The sequence below is a fragment of the Cibotium barometz genome, chromosome 20, assembly GCF_041138505.1.
Source record: "Cibotium barometz isolate CiBa-2024 chromosome 20, ASM4113850v1, whole genome shotgun sequence".
Lineage (NCBI taxonomy): Eukaryota > Viridiplantae > Streptophyta > Polypodiopsida > Cyatheales > Cibotiaceae > Cibotium > Cibotium barometz.
In genome coordinates this window covers 24648606-24668323 of record NC_141065.1, presented here as the reverse complement: position 1 = coordinate 24668323, position 19718 = coordinate 24648606, and the positions used below count along the sequence as shown (strand labels likewise).

At 44.7% G+C, this 19718-nt stretch overlaps 1 protein-coding gene across 4 annotated transcripts in view; it reads right to left on the bottom strand.

Moving 5' to 3' along the window:
- Window positions 1-698: 698 nt before the first annotated feature.
- LOC147627689 (DNAse I-like superfamily protein) overlaps window positions 699-19718 on the bottom strand; it is a 72125-nt gene continuing 53105 nt past the window's right edge. For 2 of the 4 annotated variants that reach the window (XM_086814622.1, XM_086814621.1), the window contains 9 exons: window positions 4194-4287; window positions 4027-4067; window positions 3871-3920; window positions 3513-3582; window positions 2995-3116; window positions 2227-2357; window positions 1884-2007; window positions 1523-1670; window positions 699-1437 (listed from right to left, as the gene is read on the bottom strand). In XM_086814622.1, the coding sequence (XP_086670748.1) occupies window positions 1012-1437; window positions 1523-1670; window positions 1884-2007; window positions 2227-2357; window positions 2995-3116; window positions 3513-3582; window positions 3871-3920; window positions 4027-4067; window positions 4194-4287 (1206 nt within the window). In that variant the 3' untranslated portion in view covers window positions 699-1011. Of the gene's footprint in view, window positions 1438-1522; window positions 1671-1883; window positions 2008-2226; window positions 2358-2994; window positions 3117-3512; window positions 3929-4026; window positions 4068-4193; window positions 4288-19718 lie in introns of all 4 variants that reach the window. The other 2 variants (XM_086814624.1, XM_086814623.1) reach the window with 2 other exon arrangements.

The following is a 19718-nucleotide window of genomic DNA, read 5'->3' as shown; positions in this document are numbered from 1 at the left end:
AAATTTTTGTATTAGCTATCCATGCTTTCAACCATGTCCCCTTGTGTCCTTTCTCTTCCTTTTTTTTGTGGTGCTAATGATCAATTTTTAGCCTCCCATGAAACAAGATTACATTAAAATTACCTTCAGCTCTCCAATACATTGTGAAAGTGGTCAGGACACTTTATGCATTTGGATGCCACGCCATAGTCAAGCTCCTCGATCAAAGGCTCAAGATACATATTCATATTCTTGACTTTGTGCTTTCCGAGCACAAGAAGAGCTAGCATCGCATGACCATTCTTTATCGACTTCCATAGAAAGAGATTGTAGTTTACTACTACTACTAGCCATGTGCTCCATGATGTTGATTTGAGACCAAATGGATTGAATCCATCCATCCCCAATCCAAGCTATAAGTTGTGAGAGCTACCACTGCTGCTGATTGCCATGTGAGATTCAGATCACGCTCATTGGAGGCACAAGTAGAGACCAGCAACGGCAGTTTTCTATAGTGGAAGTGGAGGTGACTGCAGGGTACCGTGGTTGATGTCTACAAAGATTGAGCCGGGTGCAGCTTTATAAATCACAGTTGGTTGCAGTGAGATCGAAGGCTAAGAGATAACAGCCCCACATGGGTGTTGGGCTGTGCCCTGAAAGAGTTGTGGAAACTAATGCCCCAACACACACAACACACACACAGATTATGAGGAAACTAATGTCCCAGCACACAACACACAGATTATATTCAAAAGAATATAATATCTTCAGCAGGCTTTTGAAGTACAATAGCAGTATCTAAATAAAAGAATATAGTTTTGGAAACATTGGAGGTGTGGAGAAATGTTGCTAGTGCCTCTTCCAAATAATTGATAGTGTAAAGACAGATTCCCTGCCCGTATTCAAGTTGTCCAAGCCTTTGAGGTGAGGGGAGGGCTTGTAGGGTGTGTACCCCTGCCTTTCCCATGCTGTTGGAAGGCGATTGGGAGATCCTTCTCGATGTAGCAGCTTTGGTAGACACACACTAGTCTGTTAAAGGCCATATCCTGCCTGCACTTGGCCAAGTTGATTACCGTCATATGTACTCAACAAAGGTTTCGCTTGCTTTTTTCCAAGAACAACAAAGTCTGTGCCAATCGGTAGGTGATCGCTCGGATGGCTGAAGTTTGGAAGTCCGCCTACAACATCTTCAGATTCTGGGGTGGGGATCTGAAGGAGGCTCACGGATTTTAGACTGTCCAAACAAGAGAAAAATATGTAGTCCAGTGTGCCTGTGAAATCTGGTGTACAGTTGGTGAAAGCAGGTTCTCCTTGTACAGAAGCATACAAACTATATAGTGGCATAATGCACTTTCTCACTTCCTTGCTCTTATCTGCAGCTGCATAGGTTTGATTATCTAGTGAGGAATCTGATGTGGTTTCATCAACTGACCCACCAGAGATAAGGTAGTTGTAGACCTACATACCATGACGGTGCCATTAGCATGCTTTGTGTATGCATATAAATGCTTCAAAAATCTACTTTAAGTTTTCAAATCTCTACCTGATCTCCAGGTGTAGAATTAAAATCCCCACATATAACAACAGGGGTACTGCAATGGAGCTTTGCTTCTAGCATGCTTTGAAACTCCAAAACGCATGCCACAAGATACTTTGCTTGTGCCAGTTTGACATCCACCCACTCTGGATCCCTGCCAAACAGTTAGCATCAGTAAGGCTGGGTAGAAAACAGTCCACACCCCATCAAGGGTAGTGGGTGACCAGGGACTGTTCATACCCAGCCTAAGGTTTCTAAACCCTCACAAAAATTACTTGAAATCAGCAGTGTGACATCATCTTCACTTGAAAAGACTAGTATGACATGTTCAGAAGCTTCCATGAATGCAATCAAAGAAATGTGCTACCAGTAGATATGTGTATTTGCCAGCACAAAAATCTTATCCAATTCATGAGAGGCTCTAAAAGCAGCCATTATGCCCACACAGTCCCTTTTCAGCCGTACTTTTGGATCGTTTGGATCGCCCCTTTCTGTGGTGTCATCATAATCATTCAGTTAGTTCCATGAGATCTTAATTAAGGCTAGCTACACAACCATCCTGGCTCTTAGCAGGTACCCATTCAGGCTGCCATCAGGCCTGTCCGAGTCCCCGCCCACAACGCATGGGTGGTATTGATCAAGGCACCACAAATGGGAGAACACAATACCATTAAATGTAAACAATCCTAGAAGCAAATGTAGAGTTTGACCTGCATCCTTTCCAGATGATTCATCATCTGAGCTTGTGCTAGCCTCCGAGGTGTTTGCCTCGTCACCACCCTCACCAGTTTGTGGAACAAGGTCATTGTAGTGGATGAATTTATTCTCAATCAATTCAACTCTGCCAAAAACAATAAACCAATCCAAGTCTGAAAAAGTACAGGGATCCCTTTTCTTTCCTACGAAGTTCCTTTTTGTCAAGCTTGCTAAAACGAATGCCCTGCTTTGCCACCCAAAACCAGCTTACATTCTCACAACCTTCTAGCTAAGAAGATTTAGGTCCTAAGCTTGTTAAAACGAATACCTTGCTTTGCCACCCAAAACCAGCATACATTCCCACAACCTTTTAGCTAAGAAGATTTAGGTCCTAAGCAGAAAGTAAGTCCACCCCAGCACTCTGTTGCGAACAAAGTAAAGGACAGATGGGGAGCTCTTTCACAGAGAGCAGAGCATGTAAACCTCAGAGAAGTTGTATACGGGCAAACAAGATGAACTCCATGATAGTGATGGTGTATCACATTGTGGAATTAGAACCCACGGCCCTCATACAGACGAAAGAGTCTGATGGTGGTGGTGGTGGGGAGGAGGAGGAGACTGGAAAGGGATGAAACCCGTGAGGGCTCCCTGTACCAGAGCCTAAACTTCTGATTAGAAGTATTCTATATTTTTTTCCTCAAGAAAAAAGGTACTCCATCCTACCACAAAATTGCTTCCAGAAATTAAGTAAACAAAATCAAAATGACAAAAGAGCTACCTACCGTCCACGTCGATAAAAGATGCCACAGCCGTCTCTTTTCTTGCCTGGCCTTTTCACATAAACACTTGAATAGCCATGCCTATCCAACTGCCCCTTGTAGAAGTTTTCAAACTCATCCACCTCCTAACATAAAGAGAAAAAGCACATAAGACATCCACAGATAAGATCAAACATAGGAAATGCAAATAATGAAAAAAAATCAGCACTTTTACCAGTATGTAGCATCTTAGGAAAAGCAGACCACATCTGATCCATTTGACGGCACAGAATTGCAGGGAATGAGACTTGAACCCAGGAGATCTCATTTAAGAGCCCAATGCATAAACCCATACGCGCACACTTTTTTTCCTTTTTCTTTTTTTCTTTTTTTCTTTTTTTCTTTTTTTCTTTTTGGACAGCTAGGTGTGTAACTTCTCTTATGTTTCCTGTAGTTTGATTGTGGGTTATCCACTCCACTTGGAGGTTTCCACTTGTAATATACCGTCACACACACACACATAGAAAGAGAGTACTAAACACCTGTAAGCAAAGAATATCTGCCTCAAAGCTTAAAAGACGTGCCAATAACGCCTTTGAACGAGCCTTCCATCTGACAGAAAGCAAGCAAGTACCAATGCAACTCATAATTTCATAAACTTAAGAACTATACTTGAAAAATTACTCTATGCATGTACTAGCCAGCTTCGCATAGGTAATCGCATCTTGTGCATTATGTAAGGTTTTCTATTCACACACTTCAGCACAAAATAAAGGTCTGTCTTCTGAACACATTACATGAGCCAAGCAGCTAGAGCACCAACTGAACAAGAGGGCAACAAAAAAATAAAGCAAAAGAAACCCAAAATCCCAAAAAAAAATCATATTCTTTTTTGCTAACCTAAGACAAGGTGATGGAGAATGCGGAAAGAGGGCACTTTTCACATAAGCCTGCACACCTGAAACATCAGTTGGACAGCTAGATGGCCTTGCGCTTATCCTTCTGAAGGCATCAAACAATGGTAGCTTAGCATTACAAGGATGCAGCAAGCCTTACCTGGGCCAGGATATTGTATGAAACAAGTCTAATAGAAGCCACTGCAAATGCAAAGCACATTAGTTAAGGTCAAACTTTTGTGAAGGGAATAAATTACATTGAATGCTTCATTCATTGTGAGCATAAGTGTTATCACTGCTTGTAGTAAACAAAAATGCAAAACGCACCCTCTTCATTAGAGGGACCACTTGTTGAATCTTCAATCGGAGCAAAGATAGGTTTCCAAGTGGGCATGCTTGTACTTGTAGCCATGCTGATTCTCTGTAATTCAAACACAAAGGATTGAGAAACCTCATCATGGATGCACATGCATTTGAGGCAGAGTCCAGACAAATAGTTTGTGTGCAGTTGTGTGTGCATGTGCGCGTGCATTTGGAGGGAGAAAGAAAGAAAGATGACACTAAAAACTACTAAAGACCATGAGACCAAAAGCTGGCTAGACTGAAAATCCAAAAGCAATGAAAGAAAGAGGAAAAAAAAACTACATACCAAAAAAACAGGGCATACATACTACACAAGCCCTGTATGTTGTACAATGAAATGCGCAGATCCCAGCCCTGTATGTATAATGAAATGGGCACTCATTGGATGTTACCAGCTGGACATTTATCCGTGCTTCTGGCTTTTGCGACTGGCCTAGGGACCCTAGTGTCCAAACCTAGGGCATTTATTCGTGCTTTGGGATTTTATGACTGGCCTAGGGACCCTGGTGTCCGCACATAGGACTAGAGAGAATGGACTAGGCACCTCAAGTCCACACATAGACCCACTCAGATTGGGCTATGGACCCGCACCTAAATCCAAGGGACGTACAAGTATAAGCTATTGAGAATGGGCCCATTCTGGCCTCTATGCGGTGTAAGCTGTGCACACCTCTCTTTTACAGTTTTGTGGATTAAATGGCATATGTTTTTGTGGCCAATTTCAGTGTTTAATTCATTAATGGTCAAGTGTTTTGCGAAAACCCCGGTCCTTTCATAAGTTACATGGTGGGTCCAAGAATGGCTCAATAGTCTTGACTTCAGAGACCCTAAGTCGTGATGCTTGTTTTCACATACCTTTTTGTACAACCCCTAGTTCATAATTCGAGGTCTTTGCCAGACTTTTATGGAATCTAATTTATTGCATGCTCTTACTTTTCCACATGAGTGGATAGTTATAACGGTGAAGACATCACACAAGGCTTTACCATGAACCCTTTGCAAAAGAAAATCCTACACTAAAAATGATCTCTATGATGATGACAAAAAAAGCTACTAGCTTCCACATCAAAAGCCCCCCTTGCACTTACATTTGCCTCTAGAAGCCTCTATACCTTCAACACCATCCACTCCGTCCAGGAACAAGCTTCTATTTTTAAATCGACAACCTCACAATGAACAACCATTCCTTAAGACATCTTCCTTAAGATGTCCCTCCAACCCTGTTGACATCAACAAAAATTGTCAAATCTTCCTTAGGCAATAATAACCCCAACCCAACCTCCACATTATGCTATCTTTAGGGTGTTTGAGGACACGGGACATACGTAGAAGTTGATGGGGAGTTTTATGCTTGACCTAAGGTAGATGTGAGTACCTACTAGTTAGATGTGAAAACACAATCTCCGTTCAGTCTTAGATGCAGATTGGAAAGGGGATATCTTCCAGTTGGTCTATTGTACCAAAAGTACAAGGCACTAGGACTTGGTTGTCCATTCAATGGACTAGTGTTTGCCGACAACTAATGCAGGGTGCCATTTGGTATGACAATTGAGTTGTGCTATGCTAGAGCTTGTTACCCTTTGTGACTAGATATCCTATTGGGATTCAGTTCTTGGACGAGAGTTGGATTGGCAATAAGCATTGGATCTTTGTAGCAAGGTCTACAAAAGGAGTAAGGAGTCTTACACTGGCCTAGATAAGAGGAAATAGACTTGAGTAGATGCTATAGACGGATGTCTGGATCCAGGGATTTGCTTACATAGGCTTGTCTCCTTATGCGTTCACAAGGATGTGAATTGAACTGAAGGAGGGAAGTATGTTAGGTCTTGACATCCCTAGGATTAGGGCTAGGGACGTGCTAACCCAAGATTAGGATTAGGGTTAGCCAAGATTAGGGTTAAGGGCTTAGGCAAGAGGGTTCACACATGGGTTGGCTAAAAGCTTATAATTAATAGCCTAGGGCTAACAATGACTAAAAGCTTATAAATAAAGCAAGAAAGCTTATAAATAAAGCAAGGGCCAATAATAGCCAGGTTATTACTATATAAGTGACCTTGGGGTCACTTATTAGACACAAGAGGTCAAGGAGTCACACCATGGCCTTGGTACCAAGGAAACGTGCAGGATCTCATGGCCTTGGAGCTGCAAGGTGGGTGGTTCGGCCTAGTGGTATGGGACGCTACTAGCTAGGTTGGGGCCATTGGTACCAAGCAAGCTTGCATTAATTAGACCTCAGGCTCGGAGGTGGTTTGAGGCAATGAACCTGCAGTTGGGTGGTGAGTCGCTAGCCACAATCTATCGCGATCATGTGATGCGTACAACATTATGTCTATGAAACCTTGTTAGGGTTTCGGTTCGAGGTCAAATAATCCTTGGGCATGGTCAGTGGAGACCTTACACCTCATGCAGACTGAATTTCACAAGAAAGCCATGTCGGGAGAACGTAAAAAAGCACCATCATGCACGCTGAGAATCGTCTCCTAGATGAGCACAAAGCATGACACAGTTGGTAGCTTTTCGCCCCTTGCTTTTGCCAAAGCAACGTGTATGTGGCTATGAGAGGAGGCGGATGGTATCCCAAAGCACATGAAGGGGGTGGAGTCGCCATGAGGTAGGCAAGGGCAGCTAGGGCTACGGCCCAAGGCCAATGATAAGGGGTCGGCTATGCAGGCCAGGTAAGCCAGTCCAAAGCCAGCAAAGGCAGCTAGATCTACCCAAGCCAGCCCCATACAAAAGAGCCTAAGGCATCTAAGATGGGGGCAGGCTTGGCTCTTTTTGGTGGTGCCAGATGGCCTGCGCATGGGCCAGCCATATGGGCGGCCACGGCAAAGCTGGTCCATCTGCGCACAGGTTTGCACAGCTCAGCAGACATAGGTGGAGCCCATCAGGCCACACAGATCGCGTAGTACCAACATAGCGTGCAGGGTGCAAGGTGAAGCGCGAGCTGCAGGCAGTGAGCGGTGGGCAACGAGCAGCGGCAGTGCACAAGGTGAAGCGTGAGTGGCGGGCAATGAGCAGCGGCAGTGCGCATAGGGGATTGGGCAGCGCAGGTTGGCTGGACAGATCATGCAGGTGGTCTGGACATTGCACGAAGTATTAGACACAGAGTAGAGGGCCGCATAAAGGTATGGTTGCACACATGTGATTGTAGTGGGCCATGTGGGCGAAGGAAGGTTAATAGAGACGAATGATTTAAGGGGAAAAGCAAGAGTTTTTAAAAAAGCATAAGTGAGCTTTCTTTGTGTTAAATCGGGAGGGAGGGGGCTTAATTTTTGAGGAGCCCAAAACTAAAGCATGGTGCTTTTTTAAAGCTCAATAACCCTTTAAATTCTGTCTGCGTTCTTGTTGGCTCATACATACAGGTTGTGCAAGAGCTACGTAAGCCATCTCCAAGCTCTTGGTCTCCGAAAGCTGCAAACTTCACGATCTCCCATCTGTTGGGGTAAAGGCACTAATGCCACCCTGGTACAATTAGTACACTTAAGTACAGTTAGTACTTTTTTATTGCTACGTACACTAAGTACGGTGTACTTAGTGTTGTAACCTTATCCATTAATATAAAAGGTTGACTGTGTGCTTGGGGAGGTACACACATACTCATTATCCCCAAACTCTTGACTTCTCTCCACTGTGTGTGTCGGTGTGCTCCTCCTCTCTCACTCTCACTCTCAACTGGTATCAGAGCCTCGCACACCTCTCTCCCCTCCATTCGGCTGGAGCTTGGCATTCGGCATTCGCATCTTTGCTTCGCGTAGTTGCCCACACGGGGGTCTTAGCTCGGAGCAGGCAGCAGCGCCGCCCAGCCAGACAGCATCGCCGCCCACCCAGGCAGCGACGCCAGCCATCCAGCCAGCGCCGCCACCCAGCTCCTCCACCGCCAGGAGCGACCCAGCACTCGCAGCCAGGTCGCCTAGCAGGAGGGGGCCAGTGTAGCCTTTCTGGCAACACAAACGCCCCTCCAAAGCTCCCATTTCGCAGACATTTGACAGCCCTCGTGTTCAAAGGGTGTCTTTCGAGACACTACATCTGACACCGGGTGTCACTGCGTTTCTTCGCATCACGGTACGTCGTGTCTTCATCCTTTCACCATTGTACTTGCAGGAGTAGGTGCAGGTACAGCTATTGAGCTCACTGTGAGCACATTTTGGTCAGATGCATAGTCAGTACGCGTGTATGCCTACTGCGTAAGAAATTTCTTGCAGAATCAAGGGGCTTTTGTAGCCAGTGCCAGGATTTGGCTTATATACGCACGCATTGCGTTATATACTCCCGATTGGAGTTTGATTCTTGCAGATTTGTATGCATTTGTGACCTACTGTACAGTGGAGGATACACTGAGTACCACATTGCAGACTGGAGCACGGAATGTGCTAATCAGATTTGGTCTTTTGCAAGGTGGATGCATATCAGTGCTGGGGGAAGCATTTAGATGCCTAATTGTTGTCAGTGAAGCGGTAATGCACTCGAAATTCTGATTTCTTTATCTCCAGTCAAGGGGCTTTTGCCCAATCTCTGTCCTAAACTGTTGTATACAGTTTTAGGGGTGTCTGGAAGTTCGAAATCGACAAGGTTGAATGGTCAAACAGTCAAAAATCTGATTCTGTACTTTCTGGTACAGTCAGAACTGTTCTGAGTCAACCGGTTGACTGAACTCAGTCAAGGTACAGCGGTACAGAGTGCTATTTATTCTGCTGTTTTTCACTGTTCGTGACAGGCAAATGCTTCTGTAATTTCAGATTTATGCTGGTTGCACAACGGTGCATTGAATGATGCAAACAGAGTTGCTGTTCGGAAACTGCTGCATGCAGTAAACAGTCATAAATCTCTGTTTAGGTGGGAGATTCAGTGCAAGTGCAGATCTTAATTGTTCCTCTGCAGGAGCACAGTTCAAGTGCAAGCTTGCACTTGGTTTGCAGGGAGTCAGGCACCCATATTTGGGTTATCTACTCAGTTTGCTGATTGTAATGGCTTCATCATCGGAGTCCTCACTTTTGAACATCAAGAAGTTGCAGGGTGCTGCAAATTATCCTATGTGGAAGAAGATGGTCCTAAATGTGCTTATACTCAGGCAGTTTCATGCTCCTATAGTACACGAAGGTGTAAAGCCCGAAGGCATGTCTGATGATGCTTGGGCATTGGCTGATCTGTCAGCGAAGTCCATAATTGAACTGTCACTCCATGAGAGTGTTGTTTGGAATGTGGACAGTGAAACTACCGCCTGGGGTGTTTGGAAAAAGCTACGGGACACATATGAGCAGCAGAGTGCAGCCTCTAAGATATATTGGTTGCGCAAGTTCTTCAACTTGAAGATGAAGGAGGGGACTTCCATGGATGCACATCTTAATGAGTTCAATTCTATTGTTACTCAGCTTGCGAATCAGAAGTACGTGGTGGATGATGAAACCAAGGGTATGGCACTCTTGATATCTCTTCCAGAGAGTTGGGATACTTTCACCACAGCTGTGACGAATGCAAATGCCTTCATAGGCTTCTCAGATATCACAGGACTGATTTTGCAGGAGGAGCAAAAGCTGAAAGCTCAAGATGCAGTGAAGCCTAACAATGCCTTGAATGCAAGAGGCAGAAGTCAGCAGAGAGGCAAATCCCAGGAAAGGGGAAAAGGTAGGAGCAAGTCCCGCTCCAACAAGGATGTTGAGTGCTACTACTGTGGCAAGAAGGGACATACCAAGAAGCAGTGTTTCAAGCTTAAGAATGATAAGAAGGACAAAGCCAAGGAGAATGATGCAGATGCAAAGGCAATAGTACCAGTAAGCAAGGGCAAGAGCAGTGTGAAGATTGAGGAACTTCATTCTACACACGGTTATGACAGTGAGGGAGATGTCTTATTTCTCTCTACCTTGGATGCTCATGCTCTCCATGCAGGTGGTCTTGCAGACATGCACTCTTGGATTATTGACTCAGGTGCCTCGTTTCATGTCACACCTTACAGAGAGTTGTTTGTGAGGTATGCAGGGGGCAGTAATGGAGTCGTTTTTCTGGGAGATAATCATGCATGCAGTATTGTTGGCATTGGAGATGTCAGGCTTGTGTTTGCTGATGGTACTCAGCTCATGCTCCATAATGTCAGGCATGTACCAGAAGTCAAGAAAAATCTGATTTCCACTGGTATGTTGGATGATGAGGGATTTGTGACCAGCTTTGGTCATGGTTGTTGGAAGGTCACCAAAGGTGCCCTGGTTATTGCCAGAGGGCCCAAGGTAGACACAATGTATACCCTTCATGCCAAAGTGTGTAATCATACTGATATTCATGCCACCGAGCTGCCGAATATTTCAATGTGGCATAGCCGGTTGGGACATATGAGCATAAGTGGAATGGAGCAATTGGCTCGTCTTGGCTATTTACCGTCTCTTAAATTTTCTGATCTTAAGTTTTGTGAGCATTGCATATATGGTAGACAATTACAGTGCCCTCATAAGAGGAGAATAGGACATAAGGATGCTCAGCTTGAGCTTGTACATACAGATGTGTGTGAGATGCCTAGTCCATCACTTGGAGGTGCACGGTATTTTGTCTCCTTTATTGATGATTCCACACGTAAGGTGTGGGTGTACCCTCTTCGGTTGAAGAGCGATGTCTTTACAGTGTTTCAGAAATGGCTTGCTTTGGTTGAGAACCAGACAGGCAAAACACTGAAGGCTTTGCGGTCAGATAATGGTGGGGAGTATATGTCTAAAGCATTCAATGACTTTTGTGATGCTAGAGGTATTCAAAGGGAACTCCCTGCTCCTTACAGTCCACCGCAAAATGGCACTGCAGAGCGCATGAATAGAACCATACAGGAAAAGGTCCGCTCTATGATGTCACATGCTGCTTTATCTTATGATTTTGGGCTGAAGCTGTTAAGACAGCAGTACACCTCATAAATAGGTCACCGAATAAGAGACTGGATGGCGGAGTGCCAGAAGAGCTTTGGACAGGAAAACCTCCGTCCTATAAGCACTTAAGGGTCTTTGGTTGCACTGCGTACGTGCACATACGCAGAGAAGAACGAACCAAGTTAGATCCTAAGTCTCTAAAATGCATATTTCTTGGATATGGTGACAAAGGTGAGATGGGTTACCGCCTATGGGATCCAGTAAATAAGAAGCTTATACGCAGCAATGATGTCTTGTTTGACGAGTCATGCATGTTTAAGGCAGACAGTAAGTCTTCTGATGCTTCAGACATTGATGTTGATGACTTGGAACACCCTGTACAATTCAGGCAGCCTGCTAATCAGCCACTACAGCAGCGTTATCAGCCTTTAAATGATGCTGCAGCAGGTCAAAATAATCAGCCAGCAGTGGCAGAAGATGTCCTACAGGACATGCCACCTTTGGAAGATCTCCCAGGCATTATTTTGCCACCAGATTTGATGGAACAGCCACCTGTTTTAGGTGACCAGCAGGCTGGACAGCAAGACCCATGGGTCCGTAGGTCCACACGACAAAGGAGGCAGCCAGCCCGATTTGTTCCAGGAGCAGATTTTATAATGCTTATAGACTGTGGAGAGCCTTCCTGTTATAAGGAGGCAGTGCAAATTCATGATAAGAGGCTATGGGAACTAGCCATGAAGTCCGAAATGGACAGTCTCCATAAAAATGGCACTTGGGAATTGGTGCAGCTGCCAAAGGGCATGAAGACATTGCCATGCAAGTGGGTATACAGACTAAAAGTCACACCTGGAGCTAGACCACGGTATAAAGCCAGATTAGTTGCCAAGGGTTTTAAGCAGGAATACGGTGTAGACTTTGATGAAATCTTTTCTCCCGTGGTCAAGATGACCACACTCAGGACTGTACTTGCTTTGGTTGCATGTGAGGATTTGGAATTATGCCAAATGGATGTGAAAACGGCTTTCCTTCACGGTGATCTTCATGAGGAGATCTACATGCAGCAGCCAGAGGGTTTTGCAGTCAAGGGCAAGGAGTCACTTGTATGCAAGTTGAAAAAGAGCCTTTATGGGCTGAAACAGGCACCAAGAGAATGGTATAAGAAATTTGATACCTTCATGAGGTCCCAAGGTTTCAGGAGAAGTGATACCGATCACTGCTTGTACACAAAGAAAGCTGCAAATGGCAGCTTAATCATTCTCATTTTATATGTGGATGATATGCTTATTGCCGGTAAGGCTCGTAAGGAGCTTGATGATCTAAAAGGGAGATTGCATGAGGCCTTTGATATGAAGGACCTTGGTGATGCAAATCACATACTGGGCATGCGGATACGGAGAGACAGGGGACAGCGTCTGTTGTATTTGTCTCAGACAGAATATATTGGCAAAGTGTTGCAAAGGTTTCACATGGAGGGGGGGAAGACTCTTAGTTCTCCATTGCCTCCATATGTGAAACTCAGTGCAATGGACAGCCCACAGTCAGATGCTGACAGGGCTGAGATGGCCAAGATTCCGTATGCTTCAGCTTGTGGCAGTCTCATGTATGCTATGGTTGCTACCAGGCCTGATATTGCGTTTGCAGTGGGAGTGGTTAGCAGGTATATGGCAAATCCAGGCAAGAAGCATTGGGATGCAGTGAAAGGTATTATGAGATACCTGAAGGGCACACAGGAGTTGTGCATATGCTTTGGCAAGCAGGATGCAAAAGTACATGGTTATGTTGATTCAGATTATGCTGGTCATCCAGATAACCGGAAGTCTACTACCGGTTATGTTTATACATTCACAGGAGGTGCAGTGTCGTGGGTATCAAGGATGCAGCAGTGCATAGCCTTGTCCACCACAGAAGCTGAATATATTGCAGCCACAGAGGCATGCAAGGAAGCCTTATGGCTATCTCGGCTAGTGGGAGACTTGGGCATTACAGGAGATATCCCATTGTTGCATTGTGACAGTCAGAGTGCTATTCAGTTGGCACACAATCCTGTCTTTCATGCAAAGACGAAGCACATAGATGTAAAGTATCACTTCATCAGGGAGGTGATAGATGATAAGCTGATTCAGCTTGTCAAGATTCATACGGATGACAATCCAGCAGATCTGTTGACAAAAGGCTTGCCTACAGAGCGGTTTGCACACTGCCGATGTTTGATGGGTATAGGATGAGCCTTACTGGGCCATGTACTCCATTGTGTATATGCTGTATTTTTTCTCTTTTTTATACTTGAGGGCACATTGCCTTTAAGTGGGAGGTTGTTGGGGTAAAGGCACTAATGCCACCCTGGTACAGTTAGTACACTTAAGTACAGTTAGTACTTTTTTATTGCTACGTACACTAAGTACGGTGTACTTAGTGTTGTAACCTTATCCATTAATATAAAAGGTTGACTTTGTGCTTGGGGAGGTACACACATACTCATTATCCCCAAACTCTTGACTTCTCTCCACTGTGTGTGTCGGTGTGCTCCTCCTCTCTCACTCTCACTCTCACCATCCACCCTAAAATCCTTTCTGTAATCTTTCACTTCTCTCTAGCCCATAACCCATCCCCTTTCTATCACTGCTTTTCTCCAAATTAGCACACCCCTTTCATGTGCATCGGAGATATATGGAGTCAGTGGGGTAGTAATTCCATGAAGTCATCCAAAAGCAACGACGTAGAGTCGGTTGTGTGGCGATGACAACTTTGAGCAAGTGAAGCCACCGGTATGGCTAGGATTTTACCTGCCACCTGTAGTAAGGTTGGAAGATAAACAAAAGCGTGTTATCCAAGATCCCCTCTGGGAGGATAATGTCGAGCTCCATGCCAACCGATGACCGTGGGGTTGTCAAGTGGTGTCAAGAGGCTTTTGCTAAGTGGAATTCAAGTCTGAATTCACCATGCCAACCAATAACGGGTGCTGCCTGCCAACCGATGACCGTGGGTTGTCAAGTGGTGTCAGGAGGCTTTTGCTAAGTGGAATTTACGTATGAATTCACACACACATTGGTGGGTCCAAGAATGGCTCAATAGTCTTGACTTCACACGCCCTAAGTCTTGACATCTTGTAAAACCTCTAATTAATAATTTTTAATTGTTCAAGGTCTTTGTCGAGCTGTGATGTAACCTTATTTGTTGCATGCTCTTACTCTTCCACAAGAGTGGATGGTTCTTTTTAAAACAATGAGGCGATCATATCCAGGTGGCAGGCAATCTTGTCAGAAATTGGCATGACCCAGGACACGGTGCCGAGTTAGGCAAGCTTGTGGTGATGATCATAATCCAAGATGCCTCGGCTGAGGTTTCCAAATGGCTTATAGACAGCCAGTAGAGTTGACTATGGAAGCCAGGGAGAAGGATTGAGGTGTGAACATGGTGGTATCTTTCATCCTTGAGTTCGCATGGATTAGATTGCTCCTCAAGTTGACCTTGGTGTTCAAGGAGTAAGGTGGCCATTCCACCTATGATCATGCTTAACGGGGGTTTTATGTGGGGTGTGCTCTGGTGGTATGGGATGCCAGAGTGTATCCCTATGTAGGATCCCTTGAAGCTTCGCAGAATTTTTGTTTGGGACACTCTATGCTTTGGCATAGTTAACCTCTAGTAATTGTGAGGAGCAATCGCCTTCAAGCTATTTTAGTGTGCCGAAGCCTTCATGCCTTAATCACAGCCCTTAAGCACCCTATAGGAACCTTAATGCAAAACGCATGGGAGAAGAGAGAGAGATAGACTGGTTTGCAATATATGTATTATGTACATGAAAAAGGTTACATGTATGCTAGGCCATAGGTCTTTCCAAAAGGGCTACTAACTACTTCTACTGGCTATACATGATCCAACTCCAAGAGGGAGATAGATGAAATGATGCAAAAGATGCTACTTCTATATATACGATGATTTGCTACTAGTCGGCCACCTTCTATTACTATTGGTCTATATTTAATCCCACGACTAAGTAAAATGTCAAATATCATGTTATCACTGAAAGAAAGGGCAAAAACGCAGCAGTTTCTTACTTGTAGATCAGCCTTTGGCTCTGATACCATGAAAGAAAGAGCATCACAAGTTGCAAGCCCAAAGCACAAACTATAGAAGGCTGGAAACAGTTGATTATTGCTGAAAATGAGCACGAGGGAAGCCTGTAGGTGCTTACAAGCATAAGAGACTGTTGCTACAGCCAATGACCTCAAGCAGATATGCAAGAATGAGATGAAAAGTGAGGGAAGGGTGAGAACCCTTATATATCCCTCCACAGAGCTGGTTGGCCAGCTGTAGCAGGCTGACAGCTGTCCAATAGCATAACATGCTATAAAATGCCTTAAAAATGGTAGAAAAATCCCAAATAATATTTGCTAAATATGCCAATGCAGGGTCTCATAAAATGACCAATACAAGCATGAAAAAAGATGATGTAGACCCTCTAGAGATGATATATTCCAACAATCGCTTCACACGTGTGGTCATAACTGCTATCGACTGATCAGATGCTGCCGACTGTGCTTAGATGCTACCGATTGGATGCTACATGCCCTAAATCATAACTGCTATCGACGGATCATGAGATGCTGCCGACTGTGCTTAGATGCTACCGACTGGATGTTACATGCCCTAAATCATAACTACTATCGATTGATCATGAGATGCTGCCGACTAGAGATTTCCAACAATCGCTTCACACATGTGGTCATAATTGTTATCGACTGAGATGCCGCCGACTGTGCTTAGATGCTACCAACTGGAGATGATATATTCCAACAATCGCTTCACACGTGTGGTCACAATTGCTATCGACTGATCATGAGATGTTGCCGACTGTGCTTAGATGCTACCGGTTAAGTTGCCTAATGAGGGATTTAGATCTGGGATTAGCCATGGCACTGCCTTGTGCACATAACATCCCTTCCTGTTGAGCTTGATGACGGGAATCATGATTGTCATCATCCCTTGACTGCTCTAGGATTCCAACTTTATCATACTTCTTCCCTGGCAACTTAACCGAACCTCCTGTTTAGCCTCTAATTCCACTCCATGACTGTGCATCTGCGCACGGGTTAGCCTTCGAGATGCTCATCTCAAGCCAGTTACTTGGTGGGAAAAGTATGGAAATTCAGCTCCACAATTGCAGCGCTTAGCTTTGAGAGTTCTCTCACAAGATTGCTCATCTGGAGCTTGTGAAAGAAATTGGAGTTTGTTTGCAACCATCCACATAAAGAAACGAAATTGTCTTTCTCCTACACAGCTCAAGCACCTCGTGTTTGTGAACTCCAACTTGAGGCTTCTTCGAAAGAGGCAACACACTAATGGCCCAAATGAGATCAATCTTGACTCTTTCAAGGTTGAGATTCGATCGGTAGAGTTGGTGCATCCGGCTCATGAGGATGAGGAGGTATGGGCCTTGCTTGCCGCAGAGAGAGCACCGCTTCAACATCAGACTAGATCACGTACAAGAGTTGGAGATGCTACTATATCCATTGCACCTGGGAGTAGTTCCAAGAGGCTTGCAGCTGGCACGATTGCTCTTGTCGCAGAGGAAGATTGGAGTGTCAGCAAGGAGGATGAGCACGACCATGGAGTTGGCACCGACAGCGATGATGATGACAGTGACTCATGATCAGCTCGAGGAGTCATGACTTGTAGCCTAGCGAAGCTTGATGACTCAAGCTTCTTACCCTTTTTTGTACTTCTTTTTTGGTATTGATCTACTTTTTGGGATTGCACTTTTTGGCACTTTGTAGCTTAGTCTTCCTTAGCTTATGAATCATGATGTATTTTTCATCCTCGACATATGGTGTCCACTGTCAACTTTAGTCTCCAGTCTATGACTTGGGTCTCTTTACTTTTATCATTTATGTATGGTCATCGATCATCGATGTGTGATGTATCATGGTTCATTTTCGATTTTCAATTTTAATGAGAATCATGATGTTTCTAGTTTCAACCTTCACCCATGTTTTATGTGCAGTTTGTTTTTAAAACTTGTTGATCCCCTTGTCAATTGATGTATCTAAAATTTTGAAGCTAAAATTCTATATAAAATTTATTAAAAACCTTTTTAAAAAATGGCGTTTCTTATTTTGACCTATATTTTAGAAACATTTCTTATGCATTTCATACGTTTCCGTTTCTAACATTTCATATGTTTCTGGCTACTATGGTTTGTGCTAGGACTATTATGGTAGAGCTTGTTGCACTATAAGGCTGGATGTCCTATTGGGTTTCAGCTCTTGGATGAGAGTTGGATTGACAAAAAGCAATTGGATCTTTGTAGCAAGGTCTGCAAGAGGAGTAGAGTTGAGTAGATGCTATGGCCACATGTCTAGATCCGAGGATTCGCTTACACAGGCTTGTCTCTTTATGCATTCACAAGGACGTGAATTAAGGAGGAGGAGGGAAGTATGTTATGTCCCGAACAGGCCTAGAGTTAGGGCTAGGAATGTGGACTAACCCAGGTTAGGGCTTAGTTGGGGCATGGAGACCCAAAGGGTTCACACATGGACTATGGGCGCTAGCAAGATGAGGTCTAGATTGACTATGAGCTTACAATTAATAACCTAGGACTAGTAATGGCTAAAAGCTTATGAATAAGGCAAGAAAGCTTATAAATAAAGCAAGGTCAATTATAGCCACGTTATTGCTATATGAGTGACCTTGGAGACACTTATGAGTTATTGAGGTATCCACGCGGTAGAAGGAGGCCTACCATGGGATTCGCTTACATAGGCTCGTCTCCTTATGCATTCACGAGAACGTGAATTGAACACGAGGAGGAAAGTATGCTTCGTCCCAACAAGCCTAGGGTTAGGGCTAGGGATGTGAACTAACCTAGGTTAGGGTTAGGGCTTATCTAGGGCGTGGGGACCTAGAGGGTTCACACGTGGGCTAAGGGCGTTAGCCGGATGAGGTCTAGATTGGCTAATTAATTGCCTAGGAAGGAAAGCTTATAAAAGAAGCAAGGGTCAATTATAGTGATGTTATTGCTAACAAGTGACCTTGGGGACACTTATAAATTATTATTATTATTATTATTTTTAGAAAGAGACTTCTATTAAGTATGAAAAAAACATACAACAATCACAGCTATAAGCTGGAAAAGAATAGAATCACCCCAATATGTAACGTGATTTCAACCACTGAGGAGCATCATGATGCCATGTAAGACCTGTGGTACTAGAGGAAAGGAAGATGCCATGGTCCCACTCCTGCATAAATATCACACGCTTTGCCTACGCAAAACGAGAGGGCCCTTGAATGCGAGCCCAAGTAGCCATAAGAGTATGGATGATATCACCCCATATAGTACTAATGCACTAAGACCCAAAAATCTGGACACTCTCAAAGTATTAAGTTCGCTGCTAAGGCTTCCAAAGCAATTTTTGTGGGCTATGGTGATCGATTTGGTCACAAGGCATACTGCCTACATCATCCCAAGAGCCGCCACTTCTCCTTTAGTCGATCCGTCATTTTTAACGAAAGTGCTCTCACCAGCTGGGCATCCACTGTTGGGGTAAAGGCATTATGCCCACCCTTATAGTGTGTACAAGCCCATAAGTTATAGTACATAGTACACTTAGTACTTTTAATGTACTAAGTGCACTATGTGTTCTAGTGCAATATACATGTGTGATAGGGGAGTCACACACTCATTCCAATGAGTTGACTTATCCCCACATCTCTCTCTCTCTCTCTCTCTCTCTCTCTCTCTCTCTCTCTCTCCCTTGTTCTCTCTGTGTATGTCTCCCACATGAATAACTCTAACCTAATTCTCTCTCCCATTCAACTGGTATCAGAGCCATGCATTGGGGACGGCGACAAATCGGAGATGGACAACGGCCTCGGTAGATTTGCCATCATTTTAGACACCGCCTCCATTAGTTCACTGCTGGACGGCTCTATCAGATTTCTGTGAGGCGTGTAGTGAGTGAGTGAGGCCGGAGGAGGTCCAGTCGGTGGCATCAAGAAGCTGGGGTAGCGAGGAGGCCAGCGCTACTGTACCTGCCAACCAGGCGCCTACAGCAGCAGCGCCAGGTGTCCAATTCAGGCGGACACGTAGGCCTTTGTCCATACTCTGGCGTAACCAGGCGCATAGCCAGGCGAACACGCGTATGAGCGCTGGAGGCAGACGGAGACGTGTTCGAATCCTTCTACTGTATTGTCGATAGCGAGACGTCTACGTGGTGGTGGTCAGGCGAATACACAAGGACTCACGCGAGCTACAGGGTAGCGCGAAGAGGAGTCGGGTCGGCACTTTTGGTGCTGCGTTCCATCGCAACTCGCCTCACCAACGCGTAGCTGGAGGAGTCGGGTCGGCCCTTTTCCTGCTGCGTTCCATTGCAACTCGCCTCACCAACTGGCAGTCGGCAGCTTGGAACAGTCGGAGCCCTCAGCCTCTCTGTGATATCATCCGTCGCTATTGTCATCTGCAACAAAGCTCTCCTCACTACCTTTGGCTTCAACTTTGACTGAAGCGGCATCAGCTCCTTCAATTGCCCACCTGCACAGCAGCAGCAGCATCACCCCCTTTTTCTGCAACAAAAAAAATCAGAAATTACAAGGTATTCTGCTTCAATTTTTCTTTGGGATTTGCAATTGAGCAAGTACAATCATTAATTGA